This window comes from Siniperca chuatsi, linkage group LG12 (assembly GCF_020085105.1).
Source record: "Siniperca chuatsi isolate FFG_IHB_CAS linkage group LG12, ASM2008510v1, whole genome shotgun sequence".
Lineage (NCBI taxonomy): Eukaryota > Metazoa > Chordata > Actinopteri > Centrarchiformes > Sinipercidae > Siniperca > Siniperca chuatsi.
The window spans coordinates 20,668,478-20,689,746 of record NC_058053.1 but is presented as its reverse complement, the minus strand read 5'-3'; the positions used below and the strand labels follow the sequence as shown (position 1 = coordinate 20,689,746).

Sequence of the window (21,269 nt, the reverse complement as noted above, 5' to 3'; positions counted from 1 at the left end):
CTGACTGTACATCTCTCTGCCTCCTGTGTCTGTCTCTGTTTAGGTACGAGTATCTTTACTGTGTATGAGGCTGCATCACAGGAGGGTTGGGTGTTCCTCATGTACAGAGCCATTGACAGTTTCCCTCGCTGGCGCTCCTACTTCTACTTTATAACTCTCATTTTCTTCTTGGCATGGCTTGTCAAGGTTAGAGCCAGTCTCTCTCTACTGCACTTTTCATAATGCTTTCAGCTCCTCTGGCATGGCAGCAGGGGATAGTTGAACATCAGAAGGTTTTGGTTAATTGACATAACCTAATATTTCACCTACAGACATAACTATTTCCCCTTGTTAATGAAGGGGAATGAATGTTAAAGAATGAATGTCACATCATAGATAGTGAAAGGAAGTCAAGTGACGGACTTGTGCTTGGTCATTTATTGTTAATTGTCACAACACTCTTTCTCTCTCACTGTCTCTGTTTCACTCTTTATATATTTTTCTCTTTTATAGAATGTGTTCATTGCAGTAATCATCGAGACATTTGCTGAGATCAGAGTGCAATTTCAGCAGATGTGGGGGTCAAGGAGCAGTACCACCTCTACTGCTACAACACAGGTACAACTATCGCATTCACTCAGACATCCAAGCTGACAAAGTAGTGCTACATGGACAACTTTATGTGGCAACTAAATCTGACCTGATTCTAAACCTTTCTTGAACAGCGGCTTTCTTTAAAACCCTTAGTTACTGCCAACGTGAATAACAGTCTTACTGTATTTATGCTTATCCTTAGCCAGCAGTTTTAAATAGGATTCAACGTCGCCCGCTCTGGCCCCAGGAATACATTTGACTACGTGTCGCTAACTTCACGTTTCTGAAAATAGAGCTGCCGATAATCAGAGTTGGTTTCACAGCGGGTGTGTCGCTGTGTGGGGAGAACTTGTTGAAAACGTAAACTGGTTGGTGGTGAACCGTGGGCTTCTGCTTAGGGCTATGCTTCCTTTGGACAGTCACCCAGCCTCTCTGGGGGACGGCTAACAGGATGTACCTCTGGTCGGTCCAGGCTGGCTAACTACAGCAGCTAATGATTGAGTTCCCATGGTGTGGAACTGCGTTTCCAATACACTAAGCCTCGCCTCCAACGCTACAAATAAACTACATTTATTACATGTATCATTCTCTGAAGGAAGCAGAGGAATAGCTAAACATTTGACACACCGAGCAGGAGAGTGAGAGGGAGCGAGAGAGAGAGAAGCCATTGCTAGCTGCTAAGCTAAAGAACGGTAGCTAGTAAAACTGAATAGTGTGTAAACTGTGGGATTAGCGAGAAAATCGTTAAAAGGAGAGAGCCCTGAGTGCTTGTGCAGAACTAGTGTACTAGTGTAGTTTAAATGTATAGCAGATAGTTAGTCACTATAATGAAGAATCAAACAAAATTGTGATGAGCTAGAGCAGCAAAGTAACACACGAGTAACTAGTACTAGTAACACACAAACACCGGTGAGGACATTGAGACACTACGCTTACCGCAGCACGTCAGCACATCAGGTGGCAAAAGGACCGTGCGATGTACACTCCTGGATAGATGATGGACTCTCCTGGAGTTGACCAGGGTTGCTTATTTTACGACACGCTGTGGTGCATCTGGTGGAATCACAAGCATTGTCTGGAATAGCTGATTCCAGACAGCTGATCAGCTACGGTTACTGTGTCGCAGCCAGAACACGACGCAGCCGGAACGTGACGCAGCCATGCCCAGTGGAATTCAGCTGTTCGGCTGGTGTGGCTATACACCTTAGGCCACAGATCGATGATCAATGTTTTAGTTGAATTATCAGATCTGGATGAAGTGGCCGGGAATGCTGCTGGACTGACCTGGTAAACCTAAACATTTAGTGAGGGTGTTCTGGGAATGTCTGTGAGGTCTTCAACTCTCACCTCTTAAGCAGTTTTTCCTGTATCCTGGGGAAGTTGGGGACATGGAGTCCAATAGTGCAGCTTCAGTGGTTGTAGAAGCAAAAACTCATGTGCAGGAGTTGTCTGGGAAGGCCATGGAGAAGGGCATTTCTTGGCCTCAAGGAGAAGCTGGAAAAAGATTCAGAAAGGAGTGGCAGGTTCTTGCCCACACTGGGCCTTTGTTGAGCCATCCAGTCCTTGTATAACCAGAGTCAAAGCCATGTTGGTATTCCTGGCAATAACTGAAGCAGGTTCTAGGGCTCTTTATTTTATGCGTTTTCACTGATTCTGTTTGTGTTTTTCATGGAAAGAATCCTATGGGGCAGCCAAGTGGTAGAGAGTGTCCACTTTGGCAGCTTCAGGATCACATCTGTCTTTTAATGATTGTATGGTTCTGCTGGCTTCATCAGACCATTACCAAGCAGTTTGAAACAGTTTGGTAACAGTCAGCACCTCCAAGTTTGAGGCCATGGTATTCTGCTGTAAATGGTGGATTGCCCTCCTTTGGTTGGGAGTGAGTTACTTACTCAGGTGAAGGAGTTCAGGTATAATTAGGTTTTGTTCACAAGTAAGGGTAAGATAAAGCAAGGGACTGACTAGCAGATTAGTGCATCACCAACAGTACCGGGCATGTTGTGGTAAAGAGTGAACTCTTGATTTACCAGTCAGTCTATGCCTCAACAACTTCGGGCAGTGACCGAAAGTATGTGATCAAAGATGCAAGTGGCTGAAATTAGTTTACGTCACAGAATGTCTGGGGTCCCCCTTAGGGACAAGTAAGGTTTTTCCATTGGCACTTCCATTGGCACTGCGCCAAGTCAAACCATGCTGCGCTGATTTGTCTTTCAGTTACCAGTTAAACGCATCTTGTTGTGCCGTGCTGTGCCCGAGATGGACCTTATCCAGAGTCGGGGCAAAGCATGCCTGACCGCCTCCAAGTGGGTTGCAGTGACTTCAGATGCTTCATTGGCTACAGGTCTGTGTGTCTGTTTGACCTAGGGCGGAGCTGAGCTGCACACACACACACAGGCAGAGCAGAGAGCAGAGAGGCTGGGGACAGGACGAAGTGTGTCACACAAAATCTGGCAAAGTGGCACCTTCTCGCAGGGTTGTGCGTAGGTGTGGCCATGTTTATTTGTGCTTTAGAACGTAACCATTGTGAAACAATCAGAAAATAACATTTTATTTTTCTGATTCACTGCTTTCTCGCTAATGCCGCTCCCTCTCTTCATTTACTCTAATGCTTGCTCGACCACCGCTGCTTCCTCTCTCTGACTCAGTCGCTCAAGACACATCTTCAAGCGGGTGGCCCTGTTGTAATGGAGATGCAAATCCCTGCCATGCTGGGCTGACCCGCAGAGTCAAACAGAGTTGAGGCAAGCCAGCACATTTGTATGGAAAAGGGCTAAAGGTAAGGAGGTTGGACTTCTGGAAAGAGCTTGGAGAAGAATCGCTTCTCCTTGGCATTGAAAGGAACCATTTTGGCTAATTTGAGAATCTGATCAGAATACATCCCTTTGGAGGTATTCTGAGCATGTCTAACTGGAAGAAGACCCTGTGGCAGACCCTGAAAATACTAGAGGGCTTATCCCTTTGGGATCCACCAGGAGGAGCTGGAGGACATGGCTGGGGAGAAGGACATCTTGGCTTCCTGGCTTAGTCTTACTTTGCCTAGCCTCATGTAGCCTTATATGATCCACCTTTGTAGCAGTGTTTGCTGTGGTGGTTTAGTTACTTCAAATATGTATTAAATATAATTGTAAAGAAGACTACATTAGTTTGTCTACATTATTTTAAGCACCTTAAAAACATACAGTGGTGGGACGTCCCTGTGGTTTAGGGGTCAAGACACTGACCATGAAACGCAACGTCCCCGGTTCGATCCGGCTGGGGAGCTTTGTTGCATCAGCAAGATAGCTAAGGTTGCAAATGCTAGTGTTTTAATAAATCAACATGAACCACTAATCGAATGACAACGTCAAAGTTTAAGTATGTTTACTTTGTCAAATATTATGGAAGACATTTGTCCTAAAGAGTTTAATATTTATTTTAAAATACAACTTGCATTTTACTAATTTTGTCCAATATGGATGTTGAAAAGCAAATTACAAGATTGTTACCTGCTTTGTGCTTTTATTTTCCTCCAGTTTTTTCACTGCCTGTAAATTGTCATGAGATCGGGCTATAGAGGGATGTACACTAGAGATTATTGACAGACTTTATGGCCTAAAAAGATTGAATGTCATCAAGAAGTGATTTGGGTGAGGGTAAAGCAATAATATTAAAAGGTTTGACAGTTTTTGGGGGTTCTTTCTATAAATGCCTGTAGATTTCTCACCATCATTCAGCCCAGACAGCACCCATTTATGTTGATTAGCATTGGCATGCCTCTTTTTCAAGTTTGAATGTTTAGCTCTCTTACAAATGTCCTTTTAGGTATGAGAGTTGTTACTCTGGTCTTGATTAATGCTTATTTTTCTCCTGACATGACAAGCATTTGATTGCCTCTTCCACACTTACAGTAGACTACCCTGGATTGCTGAAGAGGGTTGGGAAGTGGGTTTGAAGCAGAGAAAATCAAGAGACAGAAAGTATTTTGTAAAATGTATGATTTATGATTACATTACAATTGAAAACTGGGAAGATAAGGAGGCAGAAAATCAGATGTTATTTATTGTTTCAAAGCTGAATGTAAGGTGTTGTATGACAGTAACCAATTAAAACCCTAATAAATACAACAATAAATAATGAATATGGTGGGTGGATGCATGGATCTGCATTTGTATTTTGCAGCTGTTTTGTTGATTGAACAGAAAAGCTAATATTGGCCTGTCACTGAAGCATAATTGGAGTTATACGTTTTGATTGGATTTGTTAAAAATCCAAATTCCCTTTTAAACATTTGACATTTTTAATCGTAATGGAGTTGGCCTGGCAAGCGGTGAACTGTTTTCAGTGCTGTTATTCCCTCTCAGTTTTTTAAACGATACATCTTAGAAGTCATTAAACTAAAACCTCTCTTACTTCTTCAACCATCATGGAAAACAGGCAGGTGCCACTGGTATGTGTATACTGCTTTGACCTTGAAAACAATTAGCCTTTCTTTCCATTATCAAAATTAATTGTAATCACATCGTCATGCCCCAATCTTTATCTTACAGGAGTAAAAACTAATTAGCTGTGGTATAACACTTAACTGTCAATCACAGAGGCTGAAACAATATGCTCTTTTCTCCATGTTCCCCTGAGAGGTAGGCTGGTATAAGGTGGCCCTGGGAGACACAACCCATGCCACACTCCTCATTCCTTGACTTTGCTATACTGTCTCCAGATAATTGAGGCTTTTAATAGAGATTAGGCTGTAAAGCCTAACTGTATTGATAAAAAGACAATGGATAAATCCACTTTTGTTTCACAGGATCAGGCTTTTTGTCCCATATTTTGATGAGTGGAGTTGTAATTAAGGGCTGAACTTGAAGTTAAATTACACTGAAGTCTACTTTGGCTTGTCTGAAGTTTAATGATATCAACCCTGTGTGTTTGACATTAAGGTTGTAGGTTGTAGTAATCTCTTTGCCATGTTATATTAAAAACAAGATGATAAAAGCTATGGATTGGGCACAACTGTCTTGCTAGGATGTGATCAAAAATAACGCCGATGTGACAGGTATAAAACAAAGCTGAAACAGAGTGGGAGAAAGGTATGCAATAAAAGAGCAGGATGACGAATGAGGCAGAGTGGTTAAAGGATTTCTATATGTAAGAAGCAAGCAGCAGCTCTTTGTATTGGCTGTGTGATGCAACTGGATGATACATTTTATAGAAACATCAACAACCTTCAAATTTCACTACGTCTTCACAGTTGCATTTTATGCCATTCTCACAATTTCAGAAACAATTAATGATAAGCAGTGATTTAACCTACTACCTAGTGCATGGAAAAATGTCAAGTGAATGTAAAAGGTTTTAGTTATTATTAAGGGTTAGTTATTTTTAGCCATGCTATTGACATGTCAGTCTGTCGGTCAGCCATTTGGTTGGTCGGTTCTCCACTTTGGTCCAGACTGAATTATCTCAACAAATACTGGATGGATTGCCATGCATGTTTTACATGGTCCCCAGAAGATGAATCCTACTGACTTTGGTAATCCCGACTTTTCCTGTAGCGCCATCATGAGGTTGGCATGTTTTGCGTGAAATGTCTCAACAACAGTTGACATGATTGCCATGATATTTGGTACACGCATTTATGCCACTCTTAGGATAAGCTGTAATGCAGTGATCCTCTGACTTTTCATCTAGCGCCACCATCAGGTCAAAATCTCAATGTATCCAATGCTTTAGTTTATGACTAAATACCTGCAAAACCAATGACATTCCAATCAGCCCCAGCTGTACTTTGTGTTCTGTGCCAATTGCAAACGTTAGCTTGCTAACATGCTAAACTAAGATGATGAAGATAGTAAACATTATATCTGTAAAACATTTGCATGTTAGCATTGTCATTTTGAGCATGTTAGCAAGCTAACATTAGCATTCAGCTCATAGCACCACTGTGCCTAAGTATAGTTTCACTGAGCCTGGCTGTCTTGTTATATTATTAGCACATGGCAACCACTGTATGGTTATATGGTTAAGAAGATCACAGAAATATTGTGGTTATGGTAACACAACTGTGGTTATGGCATGGTTAAGGGTAGTTTTGGCCCATCATAAAAAATGGCATCTTAAGTCCTTTTGGGGTTATGGCAAGGTTAGGCAACTAACTGAAATGAATACTTCAAGTTAACTCTTCTGCCAAGTTAACTTTTAGTATAAGGTGAATGGCATGGCATTTTGGAACCAGTTGTCATGATAGTGCTTATTACTAATTTGTTGCATTCATGTTTTAGAAGAATAATTGATATTCATGAGTGAGCCAGCTGTCTTGTGAGTTTGAAAGTCTCTGTGGTGATATTGATTTGTTTTTATTGGTGTTAGGTCCTTAGGCCTACATACTGTATTTAGTATCTATCATGCTGTGTTTGTGTGGGTACGAATCTGTGTGTATGATGCCTTCAGCTTTTTGGTGGCCACAGATGTTTTATGAAGATGTAGCCAAAGGGTAGATGTGTGTGTGTTTGAGTTTTGTCCAGTACTTTGAATGGTGTTCAGGTTTTTTTGTGTGTGTCCTGCCCCTCATGTGCTGTCCTTGTGCCACAGATGTTCCATGAAGACGCTGCTGGGGGATGGCAGCTTGTAGCTGTGGACGTCAACAAACCACATGGCCGAGCGCCTGCCTGCCTCCAGGTAAACATACCACATAATTAATATTCTGCTGATGCTGCTGGTGTAAAGTGTTTCTCTTTCTCTCTCTCTCAGACACACATGCATAATTCTATGAAATATGTTCAGTTTATGTGATAGGTGACACCTGAACATACATAATTTTAGAATTACCTGAACTATAAAAGCTGAGGTGTGTGTATGCACTTGTGTGTACAACACTTTCCATTTTTATTTAAATGTCTCTCTTGATGTTGGAATGCTCTGAATTAATTGAGAATCAGTAAATCTCATCTATTTAACAAGTGCCACAGATGCACAGAGTATCACCTCATTGTTTTCACATTTGTCTGTGTCTTCAATGGCTGTGTCAAATGATTAAATGATGGGATTTTAAATGAGTGGAGGCTCATGTTTGATGTGTAGAGCTGCACTAATGATGTTGCTCCAGTGATAGATGAGTTTTAAATGACATCTACATGATGGACGCCACTGTTGCCTCGTGGTCAGTGTGATCCAAATGGTTGGGCTTTAAAAATAAGCTGAAAGCAGCGGGTGTTGCTTACAGCTTGCCCACTATTGATAGCAGTGTGGTATAAAAGGCTGGGCCCTTGCTGTAAGAGATTGCCAATAGAGTCTACAGCTATGAGAGGGAGGATAGCTGTCAACAAACCCTCACTGAGAAAATACTGTTCCAGAGCTAAGCTTGAAGGAGACACACACACACACAAACAGAGCGAGGAAGAAAGCACAAATAAAAATAGAGAAATGGGGTAGAGAAGAAGGGAAGAAATGAAAAAGAAATGAGAGAGAAAAGAGAGAATGTGAAATATGCAGTATTCCCATTAAAGCAGCATGTCCCCCAGAGCCTCATCATCAGTTGGAGGAAAGATTTAGATAGAGGGATAACCAGAGGGATAAACACGGCTGATTTCCCTCTGAGCCCTGTGCTCCATTATATGGAACACCCAAAGACTGCTTCATCTGCCTCATTCACTCATACCAAAATAGCTATTATTGTCATCCTGTGCCAAAAAGAAGACCACTTCTGACAGTAGAATGAAGGGTTAACATATTGACAGAGAAAGTCATTAGGCCACATTCAGACCGTGTCAAAAAACATAGCTTCCATTTCAATGAGACTGATACATTGGCAAAGTGGGGGCTTAATTATAAAATCTGCTAAAAAAACACACTGTGCAGTGTTATGGCACCTATGAACTCATGGGTTATTAGTCAAACTAGACTTCTCACTGATTCCTGGAGCACCACATCCACACCAATGCAGACCTTTTCGTTTTTTAATCACAGCGCTATTTTAAGTCTGAACACTGCCTTAAGGATGCAGACTTTGTGGGGCCGACTTTCTGTAAGACGGACCGAGTTGCACAGTGTTTTAGTGGATCAGAGTGTAGAACAAGTCACACCTCCATCACATGGATTGTTTCAGCTCTGGCCCAGAAATTGTGATAGATGTCTTCTGTCAACAAAAGCCTGACACATGAAAAGCACCTTAGAAAGCGAGAAATTTCTTGTTTGCTTCTTTGTTCTTCATAATAATATAAGGGGAATATATTTAATAATAGGGCTAGTATTACACAAGACATTTAATGCAATGCTCTGCCAGTGATACAAGGTCACAGAGTTGTATCTAAATGAAAAAAAAATAGGATAATGAATGAGACAGAGTGGTTAAAGAATTACTCATTGTAAAAAGGAAGCAGCAGGTCTTTGTATTGGACTGGATGTATGATTCAACTTGTAGTTTGAGTTCTCTTGACACTCAAATTTTGTTTGGTCTTTGTAAATGCATTGCATGCATTTTCTACCATTAAAAATGACACTAACGTATTGATCTAACCCATTACTTGGAGCTTGGAGATACAGTATGTCAAAAGAATGTACAGTGACATTCATACCACTCTCTGTGGCTTCTACCAGATAACTCATCTGTTAGAGCGTTGACATTGGATGATTCTGCAGAACCATTACCCGGAGTTCAATGGTACTGTTGTGTTTTAAATGATTTATTCCTACAATACCAGTGCACAACAACTACTGCATGATTAAGGCATAGTTAAGGTTAAATAAAGATTGTGGTTATGGCAAACAAACTGTGATTAAGATTTAGGGATGCATATATCACGTCAGATACAATGCAAACTTTAGTCCATTTGGGGCCAAGTAAAATATTTGTTTAAGGTTAGGAAAATCATTGTCTTGGTTATATACTGAAATAATGAGATGTCTGGTATGAGACAAGAACTTCCAGCTGGTGGCCAGCTTTAAAGTTGAACCCATTATCTCCACACCTTTACCTTTTGCCACTACATAAATGACACACTAATTTCCTTTGGCATTGGATGTAAATTTTCTATTGCACAGTCGTCCAGTATGAATATAAATGTTTGAAAGACAGGGCTAATTCTACTGTGAGTGATTTGTCCCATCTGGTCACCCTTCCTCCTGAATACTAGCCTGGCCTTACAGGCAGCCTATATGTATATTTATTTATACAGTTTTTGTTGTAGTAAAGCAACTAGAAAGCCTGTTTACCACAGTTGTTTGAAGACATTCATACAGTAACACTGCTCTACTAGTGATGAAAGGTGTCACTAGCCACAAATCTTTTTAAGGATGATTCAATTTTTTTCTCTCCTGAAACATTAATTATGTAGATAATCAATTCAATTATTTATCATATGTTACTGATATTTGTCATTGCCCACCACAGTAGCCAATATCAATATCCAATTAAAAAGCATCAAAGGGATTGTATTGATTTCATGACATCATCCAAAAGAATTAGCACAGTGGCTTGGTTACATGAGGAAGGTCTTCATTTACACTTTTCAACTCTTCTTGTCATCTCATATGCAGCACTACTTTACATCTGTAGCCTTGAAAACATATTTGAAACCCATATTTGCTTACTTAGGGTTCCACGCAGATGGACAGCAGAGTACCAGATTATGTTGCAAACAGTTTCCAAGGATGTTTTTGTTATTGAAAATTATTGGACTCTACTAACACATGTATTCAAGCTCAAGATCAACAACCCTTGATCTCTGTTAATGAAGAAGTTACTTGCATTTGACTGCCTCCTTTCAAGCTTATATTAATGTATTTGGCTCTAAAATCCAGATTTTGGGTGAAGTGTCACTTTAAAGTACTTTTGTTGTTTAAATTTCTGCCTACTTGAGGATTCGAAGTGTCAAGCATGAGACAAATAATAATCAAGTAGTGTAAAACTTGAATAGTACTGAGAGTGACTTTGACATGCTTCATATAGTGTTTCATTTCAAAAGTCATCCATTGTTTTCAGTTGCCAGTCACACACTGACAGCATTTTGTGGCATGTCAAACCATCAAACCACTCTAAAAATGTTTTGATTTTCTGATGGTATCAGGAAACTGCAAGATCTAACACAGCTGTTCAATCCAAACCACAAAGGCCTCATCAAAGATCACAGAGAGGAATTATAAGTAAGGCAATGTTTTCTGTTTTTACAGACTTTTAGTTGGAAAGGGTCCATCTTGCCTCAGATATATCATTTGTGAATGCAATTTTATATGTGTGCCAATTTTGACTTAAAAATATCAAGATTTTTAAAACGAGTAAGTTGGTTTAATCTAACTGTGTCTTTATGCATCACATGCACATGACAAGAACCGCTCATAATGTGCTTTGAAGGCTAATGACGAGAAACATGAAGAGAAAGCAAGAGTCCCTCCATCTAATTAAAAACACTGAAATCTGAGAGAACATTTGTGCTGCAGATGGTAGTTTTATTATCTGAATTTCCCACATATTTTTTCAATTTTGAAATAATTTTACATTCTCAATAAAAACCAATAAATTTACATAATTTAAAATCAAAAATTAAAATAATTTAAAAATAATGTTACTATTATGTTTATCTCCAAATGTTGAGGAAATAAACATACAAGTACCATCTGTCACTAGGGCTGCAACTAACGATTATTTTCACGATTAACTGATAAATTGTTTAGGCTATAAAATGTCAAAAATTTGTGAAAAATGCTTTTGTACAGCCAACAGTCCAAAACCTAAAGACTTTATCATAAATGACAAAGAAAAGCAGCAAATATTTACATTTTAGAAGCTGCAACCAGCAAATGTTTAACATTTTTGCTTGAAAAATAATTGAAACGATTAATCGATTATCAAAATAGTTGGCAATTAATTTTCTTTTGATTGACTAATCGATTAATCGACTAATCGTTGTAGCTCTATTGGTCACTGTTAAATGATCTGAATAAAATGATGCAGGACATGAAAAGGGACCAGATTATAATGGATTCATTAACTAGAGTACCATAGGAACACTGCATATGTACATAAGCATTAGTAGATGATGTTGTCGAGAGCCATGCGCACCTGATTCTCTATGTATGTATTTAGCTGTAGGACAGAATGGGTTATATTGTTATTTTTTCAACATTTTCTGTTCTTTGATGTTGTAATAAAGGGTGTGAGAAAGCACGTCATATTACAGTGGCATCATTTTTGATTAATGATGGCTGTCCCCTTCTCTCTCCTTCTAAAGCCTTGCCAAACACCTTATTCCATTGCTTTTTCACCCATATCAGAAGGGAGCAGTGCTAGCTGAGTAGACAGGTAGAGTGAAGACAGGCAGTGGAGATGCAGCCTGCAGGGCCATCTGTGTGTGCCGGGGAAGTGAAGTGTGAGTTTCTGTTCTGCTCCGCCTGGCTCCAGAGTAATTGGCCGTCAAATGATTAAAATGTTTCAGGACTGGCAGGTGGGCGCTATCTACAGACAGGCGGCCTGTGTGCGTCCTCCTGTTTGTTGGCTGCTAGCTATAGTCCTGTCCGACTGTCTTTTAAACCACCTGTACGTCTCCGGTCAGGCCTCTGTGTGTCTGACTGACAGCCTCTCGATCTGCCTGTTGACGTCTGTCCATTTGTGCGTGTGTGTGTGTCAGTCTGGGTCTGTATGGGTCCAACGGGCTGCAGCAGTTGGAGATAACACATAATTGATTATCCACCTGCTCTTTTTGGAGACAGAGAGGAAACGGCAGCTTCCCCTCCTGAGGGGCTACAAACAAAAATAGCCCTCAAAGCAGGGAGCATCACCAAGTTCCTCTCCCACTCTGACAGTTGTTTTTCAATGTTTTTATTAATCTTACAGTGATAATTGTTAACATAGTCTTGATTTTACAATTTTTTACAACATCTGTCATTCTAAGCCATCATGGTTGTGGTGTCTTTGAACGCCACTTCCCTGAAATTACATGTCGGTGAGTGTGGCCAGTACTTGCTGTGACTTGTGTGATTCATTTGATTCAATTTTTTCGTTTGAGAAGTTAGAGTTGTAATGCTGTTACAGAGGGTTATGGTCTTATCATCACCAGTGGAGACCTCAGCAACTTGTCATTTTTACACTTCAGTTTTTGTACAGATTGAAAAACCAAGATATAAGGTGTTAATGTTAGTGATATACGGTGTTAATGTTCATGAGCTTTGGAGGTGCTGGTAGGCAGACTTTGTTACGTTTGGAAAAAGCCAGGCAAGCTGTTTTCCCCATGTTTCCAGTCTTTATGCTAAGCTAAGCTAACAGTTTCCTGGATCCAACTTAATATTTAATAGACAGATACTGTACTACTGAGAGTGGTATCAATCTATTTCTCACAGCACTGTATTTGCATCTCACTGACTGCTCTGTATATGTTCGTAGTAAAGACATTGTTTTGTCTTAAGTGCTTTGCTGGGTTTCTCAGTTTTTCTCATGTGGTAGCAGTATAGACTAGTGGAGGTTAATGAAGCGTCCTGTTCATTCCCTACAGACCTGGCCTACTAATTAGCCCCTGGTGCTCCACCATGCCATAATTACACTGCAGATTGGAGCTTTGGCTGCTATAAGCAAAAATAGAGGGTGACACTATACATACCCCACTGGATTAAAAAAGTTGTTAAAATGCAACATAGATTAACTCTAAATAAAAATCAAGGAACTAAGGAATTTCTGTAAGAGACTAATTAAAACAGCTTTAAAATGACCACTAAGGAAGGGTATGAAAGCCACGATAAATGCAACCTACTTCTAGTAATCCAGGAGGACCATGTGATTTAATATAGCATTGCCTCTTTGGTGATGAGCAGCTGATGCTGCTCACTCCCCCTGTCTCAGCTCTCTGTCCACAGAGCTATATACAGAGTGATGGATAACCCAGTAGCTCACTGGGGGGTACTGAGGTCCAATGAAAGGAACACCTTTTTGACCTTTCCCTCCCAAGCCAGAAGTTATTGATTCTCTGGAGCCCTCCTTTTACCCCTGCCACCGATTTTTGCCCTCTGTATTTTCCCAATGACACCACTTGCGCACACATACAGAATGTGCCATGGTTAAGGTCAGTTTGTCTCTGTGTGTGGAAGGAGAAGGAGGGCACTGAAAAAAGGGAAATTGGCTGGAGATAAAAAACAGGAGTGGAGGAAAATAATCACAGCGAGAACATTGTTATAGATGGTGACAGTAAAAAAAAAAAAAAAAGACGGCATTGGGGCATAGCAGGGTAGATATGTGTATAATGGGAAACAGAATCACTTGCAAGAGGACACTGAACAAGATGTGACTAGTCCTGTGAGATCAACTCTTTTAGACAGAACTCAACGACTTAATCAGATTGTTTTTTCAGTCTAGACTGAATTCAGCCAGATGCACATATAGTGATATATGTTGAAATGAAATAAACCAAAAGTCTTTAAGGAATAGCCAGACAGGCAATGGACGCAGAGGTGGCAAAGCTCAGCAGATATTATTAAGAGTAGGAGGGTGCAGACAGGCAGACCATCATGTTTTATTAAGACCTGTTTCCCAGCCAGAGACATGAGTCAGCCTGCTCTAGTCAGGGCCGTAATAAGCCAAGGGGCTCCCACTTCACTAGATCCCCAACCCAGCAAGATTTGACACTCCCACTCCTTTAGCCCAAAGCTTTAGATTAAAATAACCATGAGTTAACTGTCCTGTTTCCCACTTTGACAATAGATTCCTGAATTAGTTTGCCTGTTCTACATCTTTTCATTAAGAGTTGTATATAATACAGTGGAAAAGAAAAGATCCTTGAAAGAACTCTGATTACGATCACTTGTTTATTCGATGTCAACAAATGCCAGTGAAAAGACTGAGGAGATAAGTCAAGTGAAACAGTCTGTAATCCCACTCAGTTTCTTCTTAATCTCGGTAAACAGGAGAGAGAAACTGTAGCATTAGATGGTGCCAGTACATGGCCCAGTCTGTTGGTGACAATTCCTGTGTGAATACTGCTATATCCTGCCAGCTATGTGCACATGTGCTACACTTGTCTCATGTACCAGCGGAAAGAGCATTTGTCCTCCTTGGCAGTCTGAGCGAACAGACGGAGCATGAGGAAGCAGTCATTGGTCTGTCAATCTGCCTCTCTGTCTTGGTTGTGTTACAGTCGTAGCCACTGGAAATGCTCCAGGTATGATGCCTATACCCCCCTCTTCCAGATGATCGGTATGCTTATTGACAGCGGATCGTGTTGGGACACCTCTTATGAGCACAGCTGAAAGTTGTCTCACCTCTTCTGTGAGATTGCAGTTTATGTCACACTGACCAAACACACTTTAGAGAGTGAGGCTTTGCTGCACTGTTTAAATTGACTCAGCATAAATTGGGTGATAAAGAACACAAGTACCCAGACAAGAAGCCAGAAGGCCTGATGAAAAGAGAAATGGGTGTTTATTTATTCTTATTTTTAATGTTGTTTTTCATTTTTTACTGCAGGAAAGCACACTCCGAGTGCACTATTTTCCCAAATACCAATGTACATGCCACTTGAAATTATATCTTTTTATCTTACAACACTATTTGCATGCATAATTTCTATCATGTTATGTTGCAGTCAAGCAAATAAAAACTGAGTATGTGCTGTATTTTGCAGAATGTACTATGTCATATATTAGAAATTAAGCTTTGCTTTGCTATCAGACAGAATGATGCCAGAGTTCCCTGGCTAAATGCCAAAGCCACAACTTAATGTGTGGCCTCTGCTTGGCAAACTTGACTTTGTGTGTGTGTGTGTCTGTGTGTGTGTGTGTGTGTGTGCAGTGAGCACCTGGTGTTTCAAGACCCAGCCAGAGGCAACACAAATAAATAGCATCAAATAAGTGTGAAAGGATTTCAGAAACACACAAGCAAAGAAACATCAAACAGCAGGGGAGGGCCATCTTGTCCCACAATTGATGCTGTTAAATTGATTCTGACATCTTGAGGCCATATATGGTGTGCCAGTGCCATCAGTTGCATTGGGCAAACTAGGCCATTTTGCCTGGGGAAGGACATGGAGTGCGTTATCTGGTGAAGTGCACCAAACAAGAGGAATGTGAACGAAAGATTAAAAGGTTATTCTGTGGCAGAGCTGGACAGAGAAAGACTGTATCTCCATGTGACAGAGGTTACAAATGCACACTGCTCTCCAGCTTGTCCTAGCAGTGTGATTCCCAAAAGCTGACAGAGAATATGGGCAGCGTCAGGACCTTGAGAAAAATCAACCGTTTCATTTGCACAAGCATGTACTTTCTGTTCTCTGTCAGTCTGTCTCTATATCTCTTGCTCCCTCCCTCCCTCACACACACTATCACACACACACACACACAACTCTGTTCAGCCAAAACACCCATGGGGGAGAGAGTCTGGTTGCTGGAAATGTCAAACTGCTTTGTCACGTCCAATCTCAGTCAGGGAGCCTAACCACTGTGTGTGTAGAGTGGGCATGTGTGTATGTTCTGCAAAAACACCCAGCTAGCAGCTTTATTGGTATGGGCTATCAGTTGAGCAGAATGGCTTTCTGGGTTTTAAGAAGTACTTTTAAAAGATGCTCCAGATTTGACTAGCCTGCGATGCTCAGACACAGCTGTGTATATGTGTATATGTGTTTCCATGACGTATTGCATTATCTTAAAGAGCAATCTAACACCAGCTCAAAATCTTGTTTTTTCTGACCTCCAGTGGTTTAACTTCTTAACTTGGTATAGAAGTTTACTTTGGGGTGTGTCAATACACCGTGACATCACTGTAGGGTGTGGTTACAGATCCAACAGAGTACACTTCTGACCACATACAACCACACCCAGCAGATGTGTGTGAAATGGACTAGTAACGTTTAACCAGAGAGGGCAGTGAAACACTGCTTTTTCAGTCTGATATTAAATAACTTTGAATTATTAAATATTTCCCCTCCGGAGTTTTATTAATTAAAGGAGAGAGAAGAATAAGTCCAATTCTTACCTTGACCAAAGGTCTTAACCCTCAAACAGCCCTCTGAAGAAGTGATGACTGGCTAGTAGTGCTCACTTTACAAAAATGTCCTCTCTCAAGGTCTAAAACCAACAAATCCTTTAATCTGAATGACAAAATAGGTTGTTTGTCATTGCCCTCCAAAACAGCCCCTATGAGCGTTTTCATAGCTGGTGCCCCTATATGCAGGATGGCATTGTTAGACAGTCCCTTCCAAAACCATTACAAATGACCGTTACAAAAAAGGATTGATATGAACACTTCCTGATCTGCCACTTCTATGGTTAAGGTTTAGTTAAGCAGCTAAACTGACTTTGTTATGGTTGTGGAAAGATTGTGGTCAGTGTTAAGAGGAACTAATGTGGACAGGTAGAAGATGAGATGCCAACAGTGGTCTTCCATGTCAAAGTCACATACTTTGATGACCCAAGTATTCACCGCAACCTGCTCCAAATTACATTTCACAGCACTAAAACAATCATGCTACTTGCTCTGCCCTTGCTCCTGACAGACAGCAGTTGTTACTTTCATTACCAGGTGCTTGTCAGGTAAACACAAACATAAGCCATTTTATGTGCTTAAATGCTGCCATTTTTCTGGTGAGGACATTCTCTCTAAGTCTGTGTTCTCTCTGCTTGTCGCTAAGTATGATCCTTTTTTAAGTTCCTTAAAACAGTAATGCATCATGTAATTTACCCACAAGTTCAAAGTTCAGTCAGACAATGTTATCTACTAATTCCATTATCACTTGTTTTCAAGCACCAAACACAATTGCAGATCAAGCTTTGTACTGTAATGCATTTGTGTGTAGGAGGGAGGATGGCAGTGGTCCTGTTTTCCTGGGGCGAATTTGATCTTTGCAGCTATGCCGCAAACACTCTTCATCTGTCTTAAAGTCTTCCTCTCATTTTTCACTTTTTCAGTCCTTCCTAATACCAGTCTCACATGCAAGTCTTTTTTTAGGGTGAGTGATTCTACCCACTCACAAGCTGTTCATTCTGCCACATACATTCAGTTCAAGGCTGGTATCACATCTGTCATATTGTCTCCAAAGGAACGCAGTTACATTGTTTGTCTAAATGAGGAGTGCGTGTTTTGTCTGACTGATTTTTTTTGGGGGTAGTTTCCCTCACATTCTTTTAAGTCATGATTGTTTCTATTATGTGATGTTGTTGTAGGCGTTCACTGCCACTGCTATTCCTACAGGAAATAACATACATTTATTGCCCCTTTCCCTTCTTGTTTCCGGCTGTCTGAATACACACTGATTCTGCTGTCTGGGTGGATGTTTCTCTCAGCACCCAATGAAAGGCTCCTGATTGCTTTGAATTTCCTGCAGTTTAGCTGCTGGCCCGCTTTGTCTGGTTCCACCTCCTTATATACAGTACAGTCTATGGTTGGCACCTCCAAAAAGAAAGAACCCACACCAGTACTGCCACATGCATATGGAGTCAGATCAGTCTCAATATTAATGAATGCACACAGAACGATTCACAAATGTATTTTTGGATTTATATATAAATGTAAAACAAATCCACTTTTGTGTGCATTGAAAAATATTTTTTATCATTTACTGATCTGACTCAATACATGTATATTCTTCTTGTCTTTGAATATCATCATTTATCTTTGAATGTGTTCTCTCATTTATCTTTTTTAGCCTATATATATCTATATATATATATATAATATATATATATATATATATATATATATATATATATATATATATATATATATATATAAAAACTTTGTCCTTCACCCTCCGCTGGTGGTCTCATTCTTCAAGCTCGGGTCCTCTACCAGAGGCCTGGGAGCTTGAGGGTTCTCTTGCAGTATCTTTGCTGTTCCCAGTATTGCACTCTTCTGGACCGAGATGTCTGGTGTTCTTCCAGGGATCTGCTGTAGCCACTCCTCCAGTTTGGGGGTCACTGCCCCGAGTGCTACGATGACCACGGGCACCACTGTTGCCTTCACCTTCCAGGCCTTCTCCAGCTCTTCTCTGAGCCCTTGGTACTTCTCTAGTTTCTCATGTTCCTTTTTCCTGATGTTGCCATCGCTTGGTATCGCCACGCCAACCACAATGGCTTTCCTCTTCTGTTTGTCAACCACCACGATGTCAGGCTGGTTCGTCTGGATCTGGAAGTCCCACAGGATCTTGGCTCGGTCATTCTCTACCACCTTTGGAGGTGTTTCCCACTTTGACCTCGGGGTTTCCAGTCCATACTCAGTGCAGATGTTCCTGTACACTATGCCAGCTACTTGGTTATGGCGCTCCATGTATGCTTTTCCTGCCAGCATCTTACACCCTGCAGTTATGTGCTGGATTGTCTCAGGGGCCTCTTTGCACAGCCTACACCTTGGGTCTTGTCTGGTGCGGTAGATCTGAGCCTCTATTGCTCTGGTGCTCAGGGCCTGCTCCTGTGCAGCCATGATGAGTGCCTCTGTGCTGTCCTTCAATCCAGCCCGCTCTAGCCATTGGTAGGACTTCTTGATATCAGCCACTTCAGTTATGTTCGGTGGTACATCCCGTGTAGGGTTTGTCCTCCCATGATGGTCCTTCCTCCAGCACGTCTTCCTCTGTTCCCCATTGCCTGAGACATTCCCTGAGCACGTCATCTGTTGGGGCCTTATCTTGGATGTACTTGTGGATCTTGGATGTTTCATCCTGGATAGTGGCTCTCACACTCACTAGTCCACGGCCGCCTTCCTTACGGCTAGCGTACAGTCTCAGGGTGCTGGATTTGGGATGGAACCCTCCATGCATGGTGAGGAGCTTTCGCGTCTTAACGTCTGTGGTCTGTATCTCCTCCTTTGGCCATCTTATTATTCCCGCAGGGTATCTGATCACTGGCAGGGCGTAGCTGTTTATTGCCTGGGCTTTGTTCTTGCCATTGAGCTGACTTCTTAGGACTTGCCTTACTCGTTGGAGGTATTTGGCCGTTGCCGTCTTCCTTGTTGCCTCTTCGAGGTTGCCATTTGCCTGTGGTATTCCAAGGTACTTGTAACCATCCTCAATGTCTGCTATTGTTCCTTCTGGGAGTGAGACCCCTTCTGTGTGGACTACCTTCCCTCTCTTTGTCACCATTCGACTGCACTTCTCAAGCCCGAATGACATCCCAATGTCAGAGCTGTAGATCCTGGTGGTGTGGATCAGTGAGTCGATGTCCCGCTCGCTCTTAGCGTATAGCTTGATGTCATCCATGTAGAGGAGGTGACTGATGGTGGCCCTGTTCCTGAGTCGGTATCCATAGCCAGTCTTGTTGATTATTTGGCTGAGGGGTTCAGACCTATGCAGAACAGCAGTGGGGACAGAGCATCTCCTTGGTATATGCCACATTTGATGGATACTTGTGCAAGTGGCTTACCATTGGCCTCAAGGGTGGTTTTCCACAGCCTCATCGAGTTCGCAATGAAGTCCCTTAGAGTCCTGTTGATGTTGTACATCTCTAAGCATTCAGTGATCCATGTGTGCGGCATTGAGTCATATGCTTTCTTGTAATCAATCCAGGCAGTGCACAGGTTGGTGTGTCGGGCCCTGCAGTCTTGGGTGACTGTTCTGTCAACCAGGAGTTGGTGTTTGGCTCCTCTGGTTCCTCTGCCAATGCCCTTCTGTGCTTTGCTCATGTATTGATCCATGTGTCCACTTATCTTAGATGATGCCTGACATGAGCTTCCATGTTGTGGAGAGACAGGTTATTGGCCGATAGTTGGATGGGACTGTACCCTTTGGGGATCCTTCAGGATCAGGATTGTGCGCCTTTCGGTAAGCCATTCAGGGTGCGTCCCATCTCTTAGCAGCTGGTTCATTTGTGCTGCTAGGCGCTCATGGAGTGCAGTGAGCTTCTTTAGCCAGTAGGTGTGGATCCTGTCAGGGCCCGGTGCTGTCCAGTTCTTCATACCTGAGACTCTTTCTTGGATGTCTGCCGCTGTGATGGTGACTGGATTCTGTTCAGGGAGGTTGCTGTGGTCCTTTCTCAGGGCGGCCAGCCACTGTGCATCGCTGTCGTGTGATGCCTCCCTTTCCCATATACTTTTCCAGTACTGCTCCGTTTCCAGCCTTGGTGGGTCTGCTCTGCTGTTATTACCCTGCCATTGAGCGTACACTTTCACAGGTTGAGTTGCGAACAGCCGGTTTATTCTTCTGGCTTCATTATCTCTCGTGTATCTCTTTAGGCGGCTGGCCAAGGAGCCTTTGTTTGGCAGTTTCGAGTGCTTCAGGTATGGGCATCTGGTTGTACTTCTTGGGTACTTGCTTTCTCATTGCACCTCTCTCAGTTGGCTCACTTCTCTCCGGGCCTCCTTGATTTTTGCCTCCAACCTTCGTTTCCATGGTGGGTATTGTCTCTCATGGCTCCCATGGTTGCTCTTGTAGCCAAGCATCTCTAGGATCACTGCTGCTGAGGCGTATATCAGCTCATTGGTTTCAGTGATGGTTGTGGTAGGGATCGCTCTCAATGCTGCATTCACATCTTCTAGGAGACTTTCGGATGGTACTTCACTTAGCCGTTGTAGTTGGCGTCGGGGTTGCCTATATATATATATATATATGCACTGTGCTTGTGTGTATATATATATATATATATATATATGCACTGTGCTTGTGTATATATATGGGCGGAAATCAAATTTACACTGAAGGAAAAGCAGATCTGACTTAAGAAATCTTATCACCCTACTTCCTCTCTCTTTTTCAGAATAATTCAGTCTAACTCAGTGGTGCATTATACCTACTTTTCTGTCTGTCTGTCTTGTCTGCCTGAGT

The 21,269-nt window shown here is 41.7% G+C and overlaps 1 protein-coding gene across 5 annotated transcripts in view; it reads left to right on the top strand.

Moving 5' to 3' along the window:
• The window catches only part of nalcn (sodium leak channel, non-selective), a 72,115-nt gene that overhangs the window by 12,770 nt on the left and 38,076 nt on the right, over positions 1-21,269 (top strand). For all 5 annotated transcript variants that reach the window (XM_044217257.1, XM_044217258.1, XM_044217254.1 and 2 more), the window contains 3 exons: positions 44-186; positions 493-597; positions 7,141-7,227. In XM_044217257.1, the coding sequence (XP_044073192.1) occupies positions 44-186; positions 493-597; positions 7,141-7,227 (335 nt within the window). The remainder of the gene's footprint in view (positions 1-43; positions 187-492; positions 598-7,140; positions 7,228-21,269) is intronic.